General features: G+C 44.5%; 1 protein-coding gene across 7 annotated transcripts in view; it reads left to right on the top strand.

The window, feature by feature from the left end:
- The first annotated feature begins 620 nt into the window (after positions 1–620).
- LOC125459596 (zinc finger protein 239-like) overlaps positions 621–22897 on the top strand; it is a 39477-nt gene continuing 17200 nt past the window's right edge. Inside the window, exons 1-4 of one of the 7 annotated variants that reach the window (XR_009446767.1) lie at positions 621–1145; positions 9544–11229; positions 11727–11780; positions 16124–16761. Coding sequence is in view for 1 of the 7 variants with exons in the window: in XM_048546179.2 (XP_048402136.1) it covers positions 9594–10679 (1086 nt within the window). In the remaining 6 variants the exon portion in view is untranslated. Of the gene's footprint in view, positions 1146–9543; positions 16762–22897 lie in introns of those variants that run through there. The other 6 variants (XR_009446766.1, XR_009446765.1, XR_009446764.1 and 3 more) reach the window with 6 other exon arrangements.

Genomic DNA, 22897 nt, shown 5'->3' with positions numbered 1-22897 from the left:
ATTTTTGTTTTGTTCATGAACTCATGTTGGATTGCCAACAAAATAGCTGTTTCTCCCCAAATCCCTGAGGAATCAGACACAAGGCTTCCCATTTCTGTCAGGCGATCTGTCGACGTTCTCTTTTAACAGAAAAAAAAGCTTCAAGATGTTCAACAGCGGGTCTGTGGTATCTCTCGGCAACAGACAAATGATTCCGGAAATTTGACTTCACACACACACAAAAAAAGGGGAGGCATCTTACCCAGCATTCCCTGCCGTATAGAAAGTCCCTATCCACAAACTAGAAGGCTACTACACAGGCGCAGTGTTAAATGTGTGGAGTGCGCATGTACAGACTGGCCTTTGGTGGGTGGAAGCGGATGTATTTGCTGACTCGGTGAAGTTGTGAGAAAACACGGAAAGAAGGGGACCGATGAATCCAGCAGGTGGACGGAGGGCGTCGTGAGTAGGCTGAAGCCGCGAGAAAGAACGTGCGGCCTGCTGTCTCCGCCGTATAGATTCTCAGCTCCAAGTGTGAGATTCCCGGGGAGCGGTTGCCGTCTTTATTAGGGCAGTGAATAGAAGAGCGCATGCGCAACCGCCATGTTTGTAGGGTAATGACGGAGGAAGTCTTGCTGCCCATAAAACTGCATTAACCTTTCTTAACCAAAGCCAAACTGATGGGGCAGAGCGGCGGCACAAAAAGTAAAAGAAGGGGAGCAATACCTGCTATTCGCATCCACTGCAGCATAGGATACCCAGCGTCATGTGTCCGAACACCTGAGGTTGGGATCAGTTACGCCCCTGAGTAGACATCACCCTGTGACCGAGAGATCGCCGACGTCGGGGAGCAGTGTGCAGTAGGGAGCATATGTGGTCATCTTGGGCCAGGTGGACGGGACGTTGTGAATTGTTCTGGACTGACAGTGATGGATTCTGTAAACTGCTTTTACAGAATGCTAGAAACAGAAGGTTTATCCGCAGCAACTCAAAATCCAGAGAACCGTTTGCCTTCTCTCAATGCTTATGCTGGACCAAAGTAAATTTTTAAAGTTTCTTTACAGAGCATCAGAAGAGGTATTGCCGTCAGCAAGTTCCAAACAAACAAATCAATATCTAATAGAATCATTCAATTCGTCAGGAACTGGATAGATCGGACTTGGACCGTAAGCATTGAGTTCTTGTTCTTATCCGTTCACTGTGTGAAATGTTGTCCGAGCATCCACCCTGCAGATCTTCCCAAAATCTTAAGTCTCTCACCTGTAATCTTTAGAAAGTTTTTCTTTCCCCACATTATATAAACCAGTCAAACATTTGTTTATCTCTAACAGATCTTCCTCAACCTTGTTTATCCAACTTCAATTTTTAAATAAAACTCACTATTTAATCCTCAAAACGTTCTTTTAAACTGCTACTGTCCCTCTTATCCTTCACAATGTGTGGTGATCTCTGGTTTGCATAGACCCAGATGCTCTGTGTTCCTGTGTCTAACATCATCGTGCATTGACAATTGCTTACTAACATCGCTGAGGATCTCATCAGCTGTGAGATTTTTCTCTGACTCCAGTGCTTCTGATATAGAAAGTCACAGAAGTGGACTTCAGTCCAAATGTCTGTGCTGTCCAGGTATCCTAAATAAATCTTGTCCTATATGCCTGCATTTGGCCCATATCCCTCTAAATGCTTTCTATTCAGATGCCTTTTAAATGTTGTAGTTGTATCAGCCTCCACCATTTCTTTTGGCACCTCCTTCCATACATGCACCCGCTGTGCATGAGAATGAACTCCGATGTCCAGGCATAGTCACATAGCGTGGAAACTGACCCTTCAGTCCAACTAGTCCACACCAACCATCATCCCAAACTAAATGAGTCCCAGTGCCTGTGCGTAGCCCAAACCCCTCCAAACGTTTATTATTCATTCACTTACCCAAGTGTCTTTTAAATGTTGTAACTGCACCTGCATCCGACACTTCCTCAAGTAGTTCATTTCACACAGAAACCACTCTCTGTGCAAACAAAAAAGTTGCCCCTCATGTCTTTTTTAATACTTTATCCTCAAGTTAAAATTATGCCCCCTCGTCGTGAAATTTCCCAACCGAGGGAAATGACACATATCAAGCCTTTCCTTATAACTCAAACTCTCCAATCCTGGCAACATCCTGGTAAATCTTTTCTGAACCCTCTCCAGTTTAATAATACCCTTCATATAACAGGGCAACCAGAACTGGATGCACTACTGTAGATGAGGCCTGACCAACATCCTGTACAATCTTAATATGATGTCCCAACACCTGCACTCCGAGGTCTTGTGAGGAAGGCAAGCATGCTAAATGTCTTCCCAACCACCCTGTCTCTACAAATCTTCTTGCAAGGAGCTCCACAATTTCCTCCTTAAATTCACGCAACATTCTAGAATACAATACATCAGGTGCTAGACATTTATCCACATTGTATTTTCTAAGACCCCTCTTCTGTAAGGTGTTCAAAACACCTTCATTTATTTCCCTGAGCTCCCTAGTCTGCATTTCTTTTTTCACAGGAAAAAAACTGATGCAAAATATTGATTTGGTAGCTCTCCCATCTCCTGAGCTTCAACTCAAAAGTTAATGTGTGAATGTCAATAGAATCTCTTTGTACTTAACCATATTTGCCAAGGCTATCTAATATCTTCTCTTTGCTTTCCTAATCTCCCATTTAAGAATGCCCCAAAACTCTTTAAACTGTTCAAGAGATTGATTTTAACATAGTTGTCTCTATCTAATATATGATATTTCTTTAAAATTCTTGACTGTAACCTCCCATCTTAATTCATCCACTGTTCCCTAATCCTACCAGCCTTACCTTTCACTCCAACAGGAACATAATGACTCTGAACTCTCATTCACACTTTTGAAAACCTCCCACTCGTCACATGTCCCTTTACTTGCAAAACATCAACTCCAATCAATTTTGGTAAGTTTTTTTCTGATAGTATTTAAATGTGCCTGACTCCAATTAAAACTTAAACTTCTTTGGAATGCTTATCCTTGTCCATAACTATTCTAAAACTAATGGAATTACGATCACTGGACCAGAAGTGTTCCCCTGCTATCACTTCAGTTACATGCTTTGCCTTATTACCCAAGAGAAGGTCATGTTTTGCTCCTTCCCTAGTAGGATCATTTACAAATTGATAAAGGAAATTTTATTGAATATATTCAACAAAATCTTCACCATCCAAACCACCCATCAACACTATGTTGTCCCAGTCAATGTTTGGAAAATTAAAACCATCTACTCATATAACCTCATTATTGTTACATATATCTGAGATGTCTCTGCATATTTGTTCTTCAATGTTCCTCTGACTATTTGCGGGGTGGGGAGGATGGTAAATCCCATCAAGGTGATCATTCCTTTCTTATCAGAGATAATGGGAACTGCAGATGCTGGAGAATTCCAAGATAATAAAATGTGAGGCTGGATGAACACAGCAGGCCAAGCAGCATCTCAGGAGCACAAAAGCTGACGTTTCGGGCCTAGACCCTTCATCAGAGAGGGGGATGGGGAGAGGGAACTGGAATAAATAGGGAGAGAGGGGGAGGCGGACCGAAGATGGAGAGTAAAGAAGATAGGTGGAGAGTGTAAAGGTGGGGAGGTAGGGAGGGGATAGGTCAGTCCAGGGAAGACGGACAGGTCAAGGAGGTGGGATGAGGTTAGTAGGTAGATGGGGGTGCGGCTTGGGGAGGGAGGAAGGGATGGGTGAGAGGAAGAACAGGTTAGGGAGGCAGAGACAGGTTGGACTGGTTTTGGGATGCAGTGGGTGGGGGGGGGAAGAGCTGGGCTGGTTGTGTGGTGCAGTGGGGGGAGGGGACGAACTGGGCTGGTTTAGGGATGCAGTAGGGGAAGGGGAGATTTTGAAACTGGTGAAGTCCACGTTGATACCATTAGGCTGCAGGGTTTCCAGGCGGAATATGAGCTGCTGTTCCTGCAACGTTCGGGTGGCATCATTGTGGCAGTGCAGGAGGCCCATGATGGACATGTCATCAAGAGAATGGGAGGGGGAGTGGAAATGGCTTGCGACAAGGAGGTGCAGTTGTTTGTTGCGAACTGAGCGGAGGTGTTCTGCAAAGCGGTCTCCGAGTCTCCGCTTGGTTTCCCCAATGTAGAGGAAGCCACACCGGGTACAGTGGATGCAGTATACCACATTGGCAGATGTGCAGGTGAACCTCTGCTTAATGTGGAATGTCATCTTGGGGCCTGGGATAGGGGTGAGGGAGGAGGTGTGGGGGCAAGTGTAGCATTTCCTGCGGTTGCAGGGGAAGGTGCCAGGTGTGGTGGGGTTGGAGGGCAGTGTGGAGCGAACAAGGGAGTCACGGAGAGAGTGGTCTCTCCGGAAAGCAGACAGGGGTGGGGATGGAAAAATGTCTTGGGTGGTGGGGTCGGATTGTAAATGGCGGAAGTGTCGGAGGATGATGCGATGTATCCGGAGGTTGGTAGGGTGGTGTGTGAGAACGAGGTGGATCCCCTTGGGGCGGTTGTGGCGGGGGCGGGGTGTGAAGGATGTGTTGCGGGAAATGTGGGAGAGGCGGTCAAGGGCGTTCTCTATCACTGTGGGGGGAAAGTTGCGGTCCTTGAAGAACTTGGACATCTGGGGTGTGCGGGAGTGGAATGTCTTATCGTGGGAGCAGATGCGGCGGAGGCGGAGGAATTGAGAATAGGGAATGGAAGTTTTGCATGAGGGTGGGTGGGAGGAGGTGTATTCTAGGTAGCTGTGGGAGTCGGTGGGCTTGAAATGGACATGAGTTACAAGCTGGTTGCCTGAGATGGAGACTGAGAGGTCCAGGAAGGTGAGGGATGTGCTGGAGATGGCCCAGGTGAACTGTGCGCCATACTACCACTGCGCCTCCCTTGTCTGCGGGTTTGATGGTGAGGTTGGGGTTGGAGCGGAGGGCTGCCCGTTCTGCGGGGGAGAGGTTGGAGTGGGTGAGAGGGGTGGAGAGGTTGAGGCGGTTAATGTCTCGATGGCAGTTGGAGATGAAGAGGTCGAGGGAGGGTAGGAGGCCTGGGGGTGGTGTCCAGGAGGAGGACTTGTGTTGGAAGCGGGTGAAGGGGTCAGTGGAAGGAGGGTTAGGTTCCCGGTTGAAGAAGTAGGCATGGAGGCGAAGACGGCGGAAAAACTGCTCTATGTCCAACCGTGACTGGTATTCGTTGATGTGTGGTTGCAGCCTAATGGTATCAATGTGGACTTCACCAGTTTCAAAATCTCTCCTTCCCCTACTGCATCCCTAAACCAGCCCAGTTCGTCCCCTCCCCCCACTGCACCACACAACCAGCCCAGCTCTTCCCCCCCCACCCACTGCATCCCAAAACCAGTCCAGCCTGTCTCTGCCTCCCTAACCGGTTCTTCCTCTGACCCATCCCTTCCTCCCACCCCAAGCCGCACCCCCATCTACCTACTAACCTCATCCCACCTCCGTGACCTGTCCGTCTTCCCTGGACTGACCTATCCCCTCCCTACCTCTCCACCTATACTCTCTCCACCTATCTTCTTTACTCTCCATCTTCGGTCCGCCTCCCCTTCTCTCCCTATTTATTCCAGTTCCCTCTCCCCATCCCCCTCTCTGATGAAGGGTCTAGGCCCGAAACGTCAGCTTTTGTGCTCCTGAGATGCTGCTTGGCCTGCTGTGTTCATCCAGCCTCGCATTCCTTTCTTATTTCTGATTATAACCCATATATTTTCACTGGCCAATTTTCTAGAAATGTCTTCTCTAGTTCCAGCAGTAATGTTTTCCTCAACCAAAAATGCCACTCCCTCTCCTTCTTCTTCTCCCCCGCCCCCCGCCCCCCCCCCCCCCCGACCTTGCTATCCTCCCTGTGGCATCTGAAACCCAGAAGATTGAACTGCAAGAACCCTATCGCTCCTCGGCCAAGTTTCTGTAACAGCTGTGACGTCCCACTCCCATGTTCCCAAACATGCCTTGAGTTTATTCTCCTGACCTGTAAGACTCCTTGCATTGAAATAAATTCTAATTCTTCAGAGTTACTTCATTCTCTGACTTGCTCTTGTCTGTCTTATCTAAGGAATTTGTTCTTTGATTCAGAACCATCCTTTGTGTTGACTCTGCTACTTGGGATCCCTCCATACCTCCTCTCTAATAGTTTACAGTGTCCTTTAGTATAAACAGCAAATCTCTCTGCCAGGATATTGGTCCCTTTTCAATTAAGGTCAACCTATCCTTGTAGAATAGGTCTTTTCTGCCCCAGAAGAGATGTCAATGATCCAACAACCTGAATCCCTGAACGTTAAACCGCCTGCTTAGACGTTGGTTTATCTCCTTTATCCTTTTATTCCTTCCCTCATTTAAACTAGGCACCAGGATTAAATAAGAGATTGCTACTTTTGAGGTTTTGTTTTTCAATCTTCTACCTAACCTCTTGTATTCACTCTTTAAAGCTTGAATCTTTTCCCCAACTAAGTCATTGCCACAAATATGTGCAAGAACTGTAGGGTTCTTACTCTCCCCTCTGACAATATGTTTCAAATGTTTTAAGACGTCCTTGATCCTTGCATCAGGAAAGCAATATATTACCAAAGATTCATGCTTCCCGCTGCAGCATCTCCTGTCTGTGCCCTGACAGAAGAGTCTCCGATAACGAATATTCTCTTAAATTTTACCAAACCTTGGCCAAGACAAGATTCACTTTTAGTTCCCAAGATCTGACTGCCTCTTCTATTTTCCTCTTAGAGACACTGCCTTTCAACAGTATCCAAAACTAAATATCTGAGAGAGGAGTAGCCACAGGAGACTCCTGACTACCTGCTTACCTTTACTAATAGTCACTGATCTATCCGACCAATCCTTCTGTGTAATCACTTCTCTCAAACTACTAACCTTCTAGTACCATGTCTCCTGTTTGCCCAATGACATCAAGCCTAAAAGAATCAGCTTTCGATAGCTTGCTTATGCAATAAACTGCCTTTGCTTACCCAAAGAATTAACCTTAAACGTGCATAGAATAAAAAACACTTTTTAAGTAAAATCAACCATTTAGTTGAACAATGAAATTTTAAAAAATCCTCCTTTTGCAGACAACTTTCAATCTAAGAATGTAGAACAATACAGCGTAGGAACAGGTTTTTCTAACCTCTCCTTGTAGCTCATACCCTCTAATCTAGGCAGCATCCTGGTAGACCTCTTCTGCACTCTGTCCAAAGCCTCCACATGGTCCCTGTAATGTGGTGACCAGAATTGAATGCAATACTCCAAAAATGACCACAGTCTGAGTAAGCTACAACATGACATCCTGACTGTTGTACTCAGTTCTCCACCCAGTAAAGGCAAGCATGCCACACACCACCTTTTGCACCCTATCTACTTGTGTGGCCACTTTGAGGGAGCTATAGACTTGAAGCCCAAGATGCCACTGTACAACGACGCTGTTCAGGGTCCTGCCATTAACTGCATACTTTGCATTAACGTTTAAACACCATCTGCCATTTCTCCAACCATATCTGTAACTCATCTATATCCTCTGTATCCTTTGACAACCTTCTACACTACCCATACTCTACTGCTCTCCTAATTCCCTGGTTCAGTTCTTTACTGCTTTCTTCGTATGCTTTACGGGCCCTCTCCAATTTTAGCTTTCTAAACTTGAAATGTGTTGTTTTTGCCTTTTGACTAAGTTCATGACCTCCCTCATTAGCCAGGGGCACCTTACCTTGCTATACTTGTCCTTCCTGCTTTCTGGAACATACCAGTCCTGAATTATGATCAGCAGGTCTTTAAACAATTCCCACATGTCAAATGTGGGGTTGCTTGATAACGGCTCCTCCCAATTAACATTCCCTCGCTCCTGCCCAATATTGATGTAATTTGCCCTCCCCTAATTTTGTACCTTGCCACAAAGTCCTGACTTATCCTTATTTATAGCTGTCTTAAAATTTAAAGAATTGTGATCACTGTTTCCAAAATGCTGTCTCAGAGCTCATTAGCCAATACAAGGTCCGGTATGGCCCATCGTCTAGTTGGGCAATCCACATATTGTTTTAAGAAAACCTCTTGGATGCGCTTAACTACTTCTGCCTCATCTGAAGGGAGTGCCAATCAATGGTGGGGACAGTGTGATAAACCTGCTGTTATTGCATCTTTTAGAAATGAAAAACTTAAACTGCACTTGTGTTGGTTTGTCCAAAAACTCCATAAACACAACTGCATTTGAAATTTTGTCTTTTTTCTACGTTTTTGACTATAAAAGAACCAAACTGAATCAAAATAAAAATTTTATACCACTGAAATCTAATAACAATAAGAAATCGAAGAAAGCTTGCGATCTCAGGAGTAACTGCAAGATCCATGCTATCACCATTTTTTAAAAAAGATTGTTTCATCTGCTGGTTGCAGAGTAGGTTTTAAAACTGAAAAAAGTGAAGTTGTTTCAGATATGAATACTTTTGAGCATTTTAGAGCTTACAATGACATCCTCTGTGAGAGATTGCATAGCTCACATCTATCCATTACACTTTTTCACTTCTGCCTTCCCTGATCACCTCCATCATTATATAATCACCTCTATCTCTAATAAGTGGTGTATGTTAGATCTGTTTAGTATTTAATGTTAATTCTGCTGAGTCCCTGCAAATGAGGTTTCCAGCTACCCAGTCCCCTGAACAATGCCACTGACTTAACAATTTTATCTTCTACAGTGTGTTTCACAATCAAGAAATGTTTCTTTTTCTCTGGCTATCATCCATATTTCTTGCTCATCTGTGCTTACGTTGACAATTAACTTCTGCACTATTTTGTAAACTAAAAATGTAACTCCGTCTCTCTCCGTCTGCAGATATTTCCTGACCTGCTGAGAATTTTTTCCAGTATTTGCACTTTGATATCAGATCTCCAGCAGCTGCATTATTTGCTATTGCTTTGTTGCAGTTGTTGCTCACAGAACAAAGTGTAGAAACATAGTCAGACCAATACACAGCTACTTTGTGTTCGGATTTAATAGGTTACAGAAGTCAGCCCTCATTGAGTGATTACAAATATGGAAGGAGGTTAGCAGTTCCTAATTTCTTGCAGTTTTCTCATAGCTCAGTATTTTTTCTCTCTTCAAATGCTTATCTAGTTCCCTTTGTTTCATCAGTTTGAGTTGGACTGGAGTGCTGAGTTAAATCCCAAGGAATATTGGAACGCAATCAGACCCAGCAATTTCAACATGAAACCGAAGGGAGGTGGACTCACCATGCGTTAATAATACCGAGAAGATGAACTTCCTTCCCAGTGTAGATGCAGTAGTATGTAGCTTAAAGGTGACGGCTTTCCCATGTAGCAGCTGCTGTTTTCTTTCTAGGGAGTGGGAGTTTGAGGTTTTAAGATTTTCTGTCAAAAATCTAGTTGAATTCCAGATGGACCCAGTCCATCACTTCCATCCATCCTTAATCTATCATTCTCTCTTGCTGTTCTCCCATTGTGTTGTGTGTGCAGAACATAAAATGAGTCTATATATGTTAACCAACATACTGGTGGGTTCTCCCACTCCCTTGATTCTGGTTTAAATTCATTTTACTTGATATTTACAGGGAAGAATTTGTAATCCCAGTTCTCCAACTAAGTGTCACATCAGGATCTGATGGAAATGGTCAACTCATCGGGATGTGACCATCATTCACATTTCAAAATGGATAAAAAAAACACCATTCCGAGTGGAGAGAAGCCATGGAAATGCGGAGACTGTGGGAAGGGATTCAATTACCCGTCACAGCTGGAAACTCACTGGCGCAGTCACACTGGTGAGCGCCCATTTAGCTGCTCTGTATGTGGCAAGGGATTTACTCAGTTATCCAATGTACTGACTCATCAGCATGTTCACACTGAGGAGAGAAGGTTTAAATGCTCTGACTGTGAAAAGAGCTTTAAAAATCAATATGCACTGACTGAACACCAGCGAGTTCACAACAGGCATGCACCGTTCAGCTGCTTCCAGTGTGGGAAGAGCTTCAGGACTTCATCCCAACTACTGAGACACCAACAAGCTCACACTGATGAGAGACCTTTTAAGTGTCCAGACTGTGGGAAATGCTGCAAAAGCTCCAAGGATCTGATGTCCCATCAACTAGTTCATACTGAGGACAAACCATTCAAGTGCTCTCACTGTGGGAATGGATTCAGACGATCATCTGACCTCACCGTACACCAGCGAGTTCATACTGGGGAGAGGCCGTTCACTTGCTCCCAGTGTGGGAAAAGATTTACTCAGTCATCCCATCTGCTGACACACCAGCGAGTTCACTCTTCTGAGAGGCCATTCACCTGCTCTGATTGTGGGAAGAGATTCACTCAATTATCCACTTTGCAGAATCACCAGAGAATCCACTCTGAAAAGAGGCCGTTCACCTGCTCTGATTGTGGGAAGGGATTCACTCGGTCATCCACCTTGCTGAGACACCAGAGGGTTCACACTGATGAGAGACCTTTTAAATGCTTGGACTGTAAGAAGTGCTTCAAAAGTTCTGGGGAGCTCATGTACCATCAACGTGTTCACACCGATGAAAAACCATTTAGATGCTCTCACTGTGGGTCAGGGTTCAGGCGATCATGGCAACTCAGTGAACACCAAATGATTCACACTGGGAAGAGACCATTCTCCTGCTATGTGTGTGGGAAGGGATTCACTCATTCATCCAACCTGCTGAGACACAGGCGAGGTCACAAGTAACAGCAGGGTTTGGTTTCTGCTGTTATTGCTGCTGTTAATCACAAGCAGGACTGAATCACTTTCATTCAGAGAAGCAGTGGGTGGGTGTTGAGCCCGATTTCAGTTACCCCAGTTAGTTAGTAGTGCCCAGCAGCATCTCTCATTCATATGTGAACAGACCATCACGTATGCACATCCCACTTTTAAATTGAAATTTGCTCAGGATCAACATTGAACTGAAGGGCAACAATAAACTGATCAGAGTACCGTAAGTCCAGGATGAGACTGGGTAAGCTCTGGATGTTGGGAATCTCCCCTGATCTGTTTGATAGACATGCTCGTTAAACCTGTCAGATATTGAAGGAATTATTCTTATGAATAACTTCACCAACTGATCACCTCAGACTCCTCCCTGCTGTAATGAATACTCATCCATTGGAGCTGATTTACACTGACTGACCTGTGCCATCTTTGTTCCTTTTGTGAAGTCACTGTCCCATTAGAGCTGAACTGCTGGATAACTCTGACAGTCGTATATTTCTATATAGACGCTGTCAGTACAAATTTAACTGTAAGTTGTAAATTGTGTCAAAGGAATGATATAATGTGTAGTTCTGGTCCACACATAATAGGAAAGGCTTTGGAGAGGGTGCAAAATAGGATGTTGCCTGGACTGGAATATATTAACTGTAAGGAGAGGTTGGACAAGTTGGATGTATTGAATGCTGAGGGGCGATATGATAGAAGTATATCAAATTATGAGAGGCATGGGATAGTCTGAATCTTTTTCCCTGGGAGGAAATGCCAAATACCAAAGGGCATGGGTTTGAGATGAGAAGTGAAAAGTTCAAAGGAAATGTGTGAGGCAGGTTTTTTTGCACAGAAGAGGTAAGTGCCTGGAATCTGATTATGGGGAGGTGGTAGAAGAAGAAATAAAAGCCATATTTAAGAGGTACTTAGACAGAAATATGATCAGTCAGGAATATATGGACCTTGTATGGGCAGCTGGGATTATTTTAGAATGGCATCATGCTTGGCCTTTTCCTGTGCTATTCTTTTCTTCAGCAGAGAGCAGCGGGAGCTGGGCGGAAGTGAGGTCGGAGCAGAGAGGCGGTTGGGAAGGTAAGTGACCGTTATTTAAACACTTAGCTGCACAAGTGATGTGCTGTAGCTGTATGATGTGGGAGCTGGCTGATCCCATTGTGAACGGCAGCGACCACATCTGCAACAAGTGTTGGTTGCTGGAAGAACTCCGGATCAGAGTAAATGATCTAGAATCTGAGCTTCAAACTCTGCGGCACATCCAGGAGGGGGAGAGTTACCACTTTGTTTCAGAGGGCAGTCACACCCGATAGATTAAATAACACAAATTCAGAAAGTGTTCAGGGACAAGGTGTGACTGTAAGTGAGGCAGGTAGGGGGATTCAGAACTCAGGAGTGCAGGAGCCTCAGCCCTTGACCTTGACCAACAGGTATGAGATTCTTGCTCCCTGTACGGATGAGGAAAAGGACGATGAGCCAGCTGACCACAGCACCGTGGTGCAGAAGGCCATTCAAGAGGGGGGAGCAAAAAGACAGGTAGTTATTATAGGGGATTCTATTATTAGGGGAACAGATAGTATCCTATGCAAGCCGGATTGGGAGTCCCGCATGGTGTGTTGTCTGCCCGGTGCCAGGGTGCGGGACATCGCCGACTAGGTTGAAAGGATATTGGAGCAGGAGGGGGAGGATCCAGTTGTTGTGGTCCACGTTGGGACGAACAACATAGGCAAAGCTAGGGTAGAGGACCTGTTTAGGGATTGTGAAGCACTAGGAAGGAAATTGAACTACAGGTCCTCAAGGGTCATAATCTCCGGATTACCACCCGAGCCACGTGCGAATTGGCAGAGGGAAAAGAAAGTTAGGGAAGTTAACATGTGGCTAAGGGATTGGTGTGGGAAAGAGGGATTCCATTTCATGGGGCATTGGCATCAGTTTTGGGACCGGTGGGATCTGTACCATTGGGACGGTCTCCACTTGAACTGATCTGGAACCAGTGTTCTAGCGAAAAGGATAAATAGGGCGGTCAGTAGGACTTTAAACTCGTGAGTCAGGGGGAAGGGAAAGTGAAAGAGACAGGGAGTATGGAGTTAAATGGAAAGATAAGCAACAGGACAGCATGTGTACAGGTGGATTTAAGTTCGAGGCAGACTAGGAATACAGCAAAAAGGAACGATAGCTTAAGACATCTTGGGATTTCCAACCTCTCTAATAATGATAAGAAAGTTAGCATCAAGGCACTTTATCTAAATGCTCGTAGTAATCACAACAAAGTAGATGAATTAACAGCACCAATCCTCTTGAATGATTATGATGTGGTAGGCATCACAGAGACATGGTTGCAGTGAGTTCAGGACTGGCAGTTGAATATCCAAGGATTCACAACAGGGAGGTGGGCAGATAGGGTGGGGTTGCCTTGTTAGTTAAGAATGAAGTTAAATCTACGGCACTGAATGACGTAGGGTCAGAAGATGTGGAGTCTGTGTGGGTGGAATTGAGGAACCACAAAGACAAAAAAACTATAATGGGAGTTATGTACAGACCTCCTAACAGTGATCAGGGCCAGGGGTGCAAGATACACCATGAAATAAATAGGGCATGTCAGAAAGGCAAGGTCACGGTGATCATGGGGGACTTCAATATGCAGGTGGATTGGGTGAATAATGTTGCTGGTGGATCCAAAGAAAAGGAATTCATGGAATGTTTGAGTTTGGCTTTTTGGAACAGCTTGTGATGGAGCCCACAAGGGACCAGGCTATTCTGGACTTAGTGCTATGTAATGAGCCAGACTTTATAAAAGACCTTTAAAGTAAGGGAACACTTAGGAGGCAGCGATCATAATATGGTAGAGTTCAGTCTGCAGTTTGAAAGAGAGAAGGCAAAATCGGATGTAATGGTGTTACAGTTAAATAAATACAGGGGCATGAGAGAGGAATTGACGAAAATCGACTGGAAGCAGAGCCTAGTGGGGAAGACTGTAGACCAACAATGGCAGGAGTTTCTGGGTGTAATTGAGGACACAGTACAGAGGTTCATCCCAAAGAAAAGAAAGACTATCCGGGGTGGAATTTGACAGCCATGGCTGACAAAGGAAGTCAGGAAATACATCAAAGACAACGAGACAGCCTATAAAGTGGCCAAGAGCACTGGGAAATCAGAAGATTGGGAAGGCAACAAAAACAGAGGATAACAAAGCGAGCAATAAGAAAGGAGAGGATCAAATATGAAGGAAGGCTACCTAGTAATATTAGAAATGATAGTAAAAGCTTCTTTCAATACATAAGAAACAAACAAGAGGCAAAAGTAGATATTGGGCCGCTCCAAATTGATGCTGGAAGGCTCGTGATGGGAGGTAAGGAAATAGCTGAAGAACTTAATAAGTACTTTGCGTCAGTCTTCACAGTGGAAGACATGAGTAGTATGCCAACAATTAGGGAGAGCCAGGAGGCAGAGTTGAGTATGATAGGCATTACAAAAGAGCAAGTGCTAGAAAAGCTAAAAGGTCTAAAAATTGATAAATCCCCTGGCCCCTAAGGGTTACATCCTAGAGTTCTGAGGGAGGTGGCTGAGGAAATAGCAGAGGCTTTGGTCATGATCTTTCAAAAGTCACTGGAGTCAGGGAAAGATCCAAATGATTGGAAGATTGCTGTTGTAACCCCCCCCACCCCCCGTTTAAGAAAGGATCAAGGCAAAAGATGGAAAATTATAGGCTGATTAGCCTAACCTCGGTTGTTGGTAAAACTCTAGAATCCATTGTCAAGGATGAGATTTCTAAATTCCTGGAAGTGCAGGGTCAGATTAGAACAAGTCAGCTTGGATTTTGTAAGGGGAGGTCGTGCCTGACAAACCTGTTAGAATTCTTTGAAGAGGTAACAAGTATGTTAGACCAGGGAAACCCAGTAGATGTTATCTATCTAGACTTCCAAAAGGCCTTTGATACGGTGCCTCACGGGAGGCTGTTGAGCAAGGTGAGAGCCCATGGTGTTCGAGGTGAGCTACTGGCTTGGATTGAGGATTGGCTGTCTGACAGAAGGCGGAGAGTTGGGATAAAAGGCTCTTTTTTGGAATGGCAACCTGTGACGAGTGGTGTCCTGCAGGGTTCGATGTTGGGGCCACAGCTGTTCACCTTATACATTAATGACTTGGATGAAGGAATTGGGGCATTCTGGCGAAGTTTGCCGATGATAGAAAGATAGGTGGATAGGCAGGTAGTACTGAAGAGGTGGGGAAGCTGCAGAAAGATTTAGACAGTTTCGGAGAGTGGAACAAGAAATGGCTGATGAAATTCAATGTGAATAAATGTGAGGTTTTGCACTTTGGTAAAAAGAATACAGGCATGGACTATTTTCTAAATGGTGAGAAAATTTTCAAAGCAGAAGTACAAAGGGATCTGGGAGTGTTGGTCCAGGATTCTCCTAAAGGTTAACTTGCAGGTAGAGTCCATAATTAAGAAAGCGAATGTAATGTTGTCGTTTATCTCAAGACGGTTGGAATATAAAAGTAGCAATGTGCTTCTGAGGCTTGATAAAGCTCTAGTTAGGCCCCATTTAGAATATTGTGTCCAATTTTGGGCCCCACACCTCAGGAAGGACATACTAGCGTGTCCAGCGGAAATTCACACGGATCATCCCTGGAATGGTAGGTTTAACATATGGTGAACGGCTAAGGATCCTGGGATTGTGCTCATTAGAGTTTAGAAGGTTGAGGGGACGTCTAATAGAAACTTACAAGGTAACGTATGGTTTAGAAGGGCTGGACGCTGGGAAGTTATTTCCGTTAGGCGGGGAGACTAGGACCCATGGGCACAGCCTTAAAATTAGAGGGGGTAAATTTAAAACTGAAATGAGATGACATTTCTTCAGCCAGAGAGTGGTGGGCTTGTGGAATTCATTGCCATGAAGTGCAGTGGAGGCCAGGACGTTAGATGCCTTCAAGGCAGAGATCGACAAATTCTTCATCTCAGATGGAATCAAGGGCTCCAGGCAGAGTGCAGGGAAGTGGAGTTGAAATGCCCATCAGCCATGATTTCAATGGTGGAGTGGACCTGATGGGCCGAATGGCCTTGCTTCCACTCCTATGTCTTCCGGTCTATGGTCAATATAGTCTCAGATCTTGGTGATTTTTCATGGAAGATTGAATTCCCACATAGAGCAACTTCAGCAAACCAGACTGAGGTTTAATCAGTAGCAAACATAGGAGCAGGAGTCATCTATTCAGACATTCCAGCCTGTTCCTCCTGAACTTTCTCCTATTTTCCTGAACTATCCCCATTTCCCTTCACTCTATACGTTACATTAAAGCAAACTGAAAATGTCTGAGTTAAAAGTATTCAGTGACTGAGAATCCACAGCTCCTTGGAGTAGAGATTTAGAGCACTTCGAAAATTGCATTTCACCTCTAAAATGGTTATCTCCTTATCATTTCAGTGGACCGAATAATGCCAGGGGGCATTTGAGAATTTAAAAGCAGGTGTTAAGCATTGCAACAGTTTTAGCCATGCCAAATTTCTTGCCAAAGTCACCATCAACGCAAGCGATGTAGGTGTTGGAACTGTGTTGTTACAGGATGATGATTGTGGAATTGAAAGGCCAGTTGGTTAGTTATCAAAAAAAAAATAACCACCAGAAAAAGAATTCAACCATTGAAAAAGAATTATTGAGTTTGGTCATGGCCTTAGAACATCTCAATATTTACGTTGCAACCAATGCATCAGAGACGATTGTGTACACCAATCACCATCCTTTGACTTTTCTGGAAAGTTTTAAGGACAAGAACATCAGAGTATTTCGCTGGAAATAACATTACAAGCATTTAATTTACAGATTGTACATGTTGCGGATAATGAAGGCATTATTGCAAATGCTTTTATCGCAGATTTAAAAGAAAAATGTTCATCTAAGATAGAAACAGTAGCGTTGAGTAATATAAATAGAATTTGTATAAAATGCGTAACTTCAGGTTAATGAGCTATGGATCTAGTAATAATAGAGTTAAGGTTTTAAGAGATTATTCTCACAGCTGTCTGTGATCTCCCAATACGTTTGCCTCCCAATTTCCCACTAAGTTTGGGGGGACTGACAGCACAATCCCATCAAATGGATCGCCTCCATCCCCGCGTCACCCTCCCAAGCCTCCCCCACCCCCCACCCCCAACTCTGACCTCCCATGTCTCCAATTCTATTCTTTCTGCAGCATCTATACCCTGGTACATTGGAACTGCCCTTCCCTCAGCTATGCTTGTGTAATAGCTGTGATATTCTATTCACATGTACCCATCCGTGCCCTGAGTTCATTTGCCATTAGCTGTCAGGCCTCTTGCATTGAAATATATGTGGTCTAATTCGGCAGTGTCCCTCACTCCCTGCCACACTCTTGCCTGTCTTGCTTAATTAACTTGCTCGCTTTAACGTCTGTACGAACCTCAATCATTTCTGTTGTCCCAAGACGGTTTGGATGCCACCCTGCTGCCAGACCAGTTTAAACCCTCCTATAGTGGCTCCAGCAAATATCATCAGGTCTTTGGTCCCACTACAGTTAAGGTGCAACCTATCCCTCTTGTAGAAGTCTCCTCTGCTTCAGAGGAGATCCCGGATTCATACAGCTGACTCTCTGCCTATTTCACCAGATCCTCAGCCACACATTCATCCGCTCAATCCTCCTATTCAAACATTCACTAGCACATAGCACTGGGGGTATTACTGCCCTTGTGATCTTGCTTTTTAAGCACCTGCAAACTCCCCAGATTCAGTGCATAGGACCTCAACTCCTTTTCTATCTCAGTCATTGATGTCCAACATGTACAATGACCTCTGGCTGCTCACACTCCCGTTTGAGAAATTGCTGCAACTAATCTGAGATGTCCATGACCCTGACACTGGCGAGGCAACATATCAGTCTGGAGCCTCAATTGTGGCACAGAAATGCCTCATTGTGCCCCTACTAGAAAGCCCCCTACCACAATGGGACAATTGCTTGTATTTCACAGCAGAGATTTGTGGTGTGACAAATCTCGCTGCTGTTGCTATTTTCATCCCTGAAAACCTGTCATCCCTGACCAACAGCCTCCAAAATGGTTTACTTGTTTGAGAAGGGGTTTAGTTACAGGAGAGTCCTATATTACCTGCCTACCTTTCCTTGCAGTCACCCATCGACGTAACAGCCTGTCTGATATTGATGGAATTGGCCTTCCCGCTACCAATTTAGCACTTTCACCCAATGACCAGTCTCATCCTTATCCATATCTGTCTTAAAACATACACAATTATGATCATTGCTCCAAAATGCTTCCCCACTCAAAGTATGCTTATTCCTCAAGACAAGGTACAGTGCAGCCCCTTCCCGAGTTGTGCTATCTAGACGTTCTTCCAGCAATCCTCCTGAATGCACCTAACAAATTCCACCTCACCTAAGCCCCTGGCACAAGGGGACAGCACCGGGAATATTGGTGAAAGCGTCACTCCAGTGAAAGGCTGCAGAATTCTGGCAGAACCTTTGGCATATTTCATTGCGGTGCCAAGTGCTGTAATGGAGAGAACAGTAATCTCTGACAGCCACTATCGATGACTGTCGTGGAGGAACATGTGTTGTCTATTGAGTCTGTCTGAATTCATGTTTTCTTCAAAGAACTGCTTAAACGCACAAACTCAGAGACTATCAGACCTTTTTATTCAAATAGTATAAAGACAACTGGCTTCTTCTTGCTAATGCCACTGTCATTTGTGTGCTATGCTCTATGTGTAACTGGAGTGCAGATCATCTGACACATTCTGAAAACAGTGAAAATAGTCAACAATACATAAGAGGCATTCTAATTTATAAAGCATCAGCTCAGACCACTGCCTTTATGGTGCCAAACAAGCCATATCACAGTGGTGTTCGTGAGCCATATCATAAAGTTATGCAGCACAGAAAAGACCATTGAGTCTGCAATGAGATCAGTATCACTGAAGCTGGCTAATCCCATTTTCCTGTACTTGTCTCATATCCATGAGCGTTATGGTATTTCAAGTGTTCATCCAAATATTTTTTAAAGGTTGTAAGATTTCCAGCCTCCACCAATTTTCCAGGCAGTTCACTGCAGATTCCCACCACCCTCTGAGTTTGAAAGGCTTTTTTTTTCTCAAATCCCTTCAATCTCCTGTCCCTTACCCAAAAATTATGCTGCCTCTTGACTGACCTCCTCAACCAAGGCGAAAAGCTGCTCTCCATTCACTCTGTTCACTCTGTTCATCTCCCTCATAATCCGTCAATCATGTCCCCGCCTCAGTCTTCTCTGCTTTACAGAAAACAGTTCAAGCTTATCTCGCCTCTCTTGGGAGTCCATTTCACCATCCCAGGCAAGTTCCTGGTGAACCTCCTCTCAACCCCTCGATTAAATTCTTCCTGGAGTGAGGTGACCAGAACTGCACACAGTACGCCAGTTGTGGCCTGAACAATGCTCTGTACAATTTCAACACTACCTCCTCGCTCCTATACTCTGTGCCACATCCATTGACAGAAGTGTCACCTAGGCCTTCTTAACTCACTAAATCTCATGCTCTGCTGACTTCTTGGATATAATTCAGGTTTAATTTCCTCAAACCTACCCAGTGTCCTGCTATTCATTAAATACTCCCTCAACTTCTTGTTTCTTCCAAATTGCATCACTTTGTTTACCAAGGTTAAATATCAACTACCACTGCTCTGCCTATTTGACCAACCATTCTAAGACTTCTTGCAACCTACTGCTATTTTCTTCACAATTGACCACCCCACCAACCTCACTGTCATCTGCAAACATGCTTAACAAAGATGTAAATGACAGATTAAAATTTGGGAGGAATATTCACAAATAATAAGGGTCCCAGTCCTGATGCTGTGGTGCACGAGTGAACATCGGTCTCCAGACAGCCTTCTCAAACAGTCTTCTACCACTGAACTTTGTGTCCTCTCACTAAGGCAGTTTCTGATCCATCTCACCAAGTTTACCCAAATGCCAGGTGCTTTAGCCTTCTCAATCAGTCTCCCTTGTTGGACTTTGTCACAATATTTGTTAAATTACAAACTGCATCAACTGAATTTCCCTCACAATCACTTTGGTGAAAAATTCTAACAAATTTGTCAGGCATGACAAACTCACGGGTCGGTAATTTCCTGGCTCATCTTCTTTGCAGGTAGGATCACATTATCTGTCCTCCAGTCTTCTGGCATGTTCCCTGTGGGCAGAGAGCAGTTAAAAATTTGTCTCAGAGCCCCTGCAAATTCCTTCCTCAAACCTCACGGCAAAATAGGGTGCAATTAGTCTGGGCCAGGCTGGGGTGCTGCTCATTTTGAGCCCAAAGGAAGCTCCAATATCGCTCCATTTCCAATGTTAGACTTTGCAACTTCCCCACAATCCCTTTTCCCAAATTTCTTTTTTCTGTTTTCCTTTTCCAGAGTGAAGGCTGAAGAAAAATATTCATTTGACACCCTTCCAATATCCTGTGGCTCTATTTGAAGGCTTCCCGCTTGTTCACTCGTGGGCCCTACTTTCAAAGAACATAGAACATGACAGCGCAGTACGGGCCATTCAGCCCTTAATGTTGCGCCGACCTGTGAAACAATCTGAAGCCCATGTAACCTACACTATTCCATTGTCATCCATATGTTTATCCAATGACCATTTAAATGCCCTTCAAGTTGGAAAGTCTACTACTGTTGCAGGCACGGCATTCCATGCCCTTACTACTCTGACTAAAGAACCCACCTCTGACTACTGTCCTATAGCTATCACCCCTCAATTTAAAGCTGTGTCCCCGTGTGCTAGCCATCACCATCCAAGGAAAAAGGCTCTCACTGTCCTCCATCTCTAATCCTCTGATCACCTTGTATGTCTCTATTAAGTCACCTCTTCTCTCTAACGAAAACAGCCTCAAGTCCCTCAGCCTTTGCTCATAAGACCTTCCCTCCATACCAGGCAACATCCTGGTAAATGTCCTCTGCACCCTTTCCAATGCTTCCACATCCTTCCTATAATGCAGCAACCAGAACTGTATGCAATACTCCAAGTGCGGCTGCACCAGAGTTTTGTACAGCTGCAACATGACCTCATGGCTCTGAAACTCAATCACTCAACCAATAAAATCTAACACACCGTACACCACCTTAACAACCTGATCAACCTGTGTGGCAACTTTCAGGCATCTCTGAACATGGACACCAAGATCTCTCTGCTTTTCCACAATGCCAATCTTACCATTAGCCTGTGTTCCTGTTACTCCTTCCAAAGTGAATCACCTCACACTTTTCCACATTAAACTCCATTTGCCAAACTCTTAGCCCAAACTCTGCAGCTTATCTCTGTCCCTCTGTAATCTACAACATCATTCTGCACTATCCACAACTCCACTGACTTGAGTGTCATCTGCAAATTTACTAACCCATCCTTCTGCACCCTCACCCAGGTCATTTATAAAAATGACAAACAGCAGTGGCCCCAAAACAGATCCTTGCGGTACACCACGAGTAACTAAACTCCGGGATGAAGATTTCCCATCAACCACCTACCTCTGTCTTCTTAGAGTTAGCTAATTTCTGATTCAAACCGCTAAATCACCCTCAATCCCATGCATCTGTACTTTCTACAATAGCCTACCAAGGAGAACGTTTTACTGAAATCCGTGTACACCACATCAACCGTTTTACCCTTATCCACCTGTTTGGTCACCTTCTCAAAGAACTCAATGAGGTTTGTGAGGCACGACCTACCCTTCGCAAAACCGTGTTGACTATCCCTAATCAAATTATTCCTTTTTAGATGATTATAAATCCTATCTCTTACAATCCTTTCCAACATTTTACCCAGAACTGAAGTAAGGATCACTGGTCTATAATTACCAGGGTTGTCTCTACTCCCCTTCTTGAACAAGGGGACAATATTTGCTATCCTCCAGTCTTCTGGCACTATTCCTGTAGACAATACCAACATAAAGATCAAAGCCAAAGGCTCTGCAATCTCCTCATGAGCTTCCCAGAGAATCCTAGGATAAATCCCAACTGGCCCAGGGGACTTATCTATTTTCACGCTTCCCAGAATTGCTAACACCTCCCCCTTGTGAGCCTCAATCCCATCTAGCCTAATATCCTGTATCCCAGTATTCTCCTTGACAACATTGTCTTTTTCCTTTGTGAATACTGATGAAAAAATATTCATTTAGCGCCTCTCCTATCTCTTTGGACTCCACGCACAACTTCCCATGACGTCCTTGACCAGCCCTAATCTTACTCTAGTCATTCTTTTATTCCTGACATACCTATAGAAAGCTTTAGGGTTTTATTGATCCTACCTGCCAAAGACTTCTGATGTCCCCTCCTGGCTCTTCTTAGCTCTCTCTTTAGGTCCTTCCTGGATAACTTGTAACTCTCAAATGCCCGAACTGAGCCTTCACGCCTCATCTTTACATAAGCCTCCCTCTTCCTCTTGACAAGAGATTCAACTTCTTTAGTAAACCATGGTTCCCTCGCTCGACCACTTCCTCTCTGCCTGAGAGGTATATGCTTCCCAAGGACAGGCTGTAGCTATTCCTTGAACAAGCTCCACATTTCAATTGTGCCCAGCCCCTGCTGTTTCTTTCCCTATCCTATGCATCCTAAGTTTTGCCTAATGGCCTTATAATTGCCTTTCCCCCAGCTATAACTCTTGCCCTGCGGTAAATACCTATCTCTTGCCGTCGCTGAAGTAAACGCAACTGAATTGTGGTTACTATCACCAAAGTGCTCACCTACCTCCAAATCTAACACCTGGCCTGGTTCATTACCCAGTGCCAAATCCAATGTGGCCTTGCCTCTTGTTGGCCTATCTACATACCGTGTCAGGAAACCCTCCTGCACACATTAGACAAAAACTGACCCATCTAAAGTACTCAAAGTATGGCGTTTTCAGTCAATATTTGGAAAGTTAAAGTCCCCATAACAACTACCCTGTTACTTTCGCTCCTATCCAGAATGATCTTTGCAATCCTATATCTACATCTCTGGAACTTTTCAGAGGCCTATAGAAAACTGACAACAGGGTGACCTCTCCTTTTCTGTTTCTAACCTCAGTCCAATCTACCTCAGTAGACAAGTCTTCATCAAATGTCCATTCTGCCACCGTAATACGAACAATGCCACACCTCCCGCTCTATTACCACCTTTCCTGATCTTACTGAAGCATCTAAACCCCGGAACCTGCAACAACCATT

This window comes from Stegostoma tigrinum, chromosome 16 (genome assembly GCF_030684315.1).
Source record: "Stegostoma tigrinum isolate sSteTig4 chromosome 16, sSteTig4.hap1, whole genome shotgun sequence".
NCBI lineage: Eukaryota > Metazoa > Chordata > Chondrichthyes > Orectolobiformes > Stegostomatidae > Stegostoma > Stegostoma tigrinum.
The sequence above is the reverse complement of the archived record's forward strand: the minus strand, read 5'-3'. Positions and strand labels throughout refer to the sequence as shown.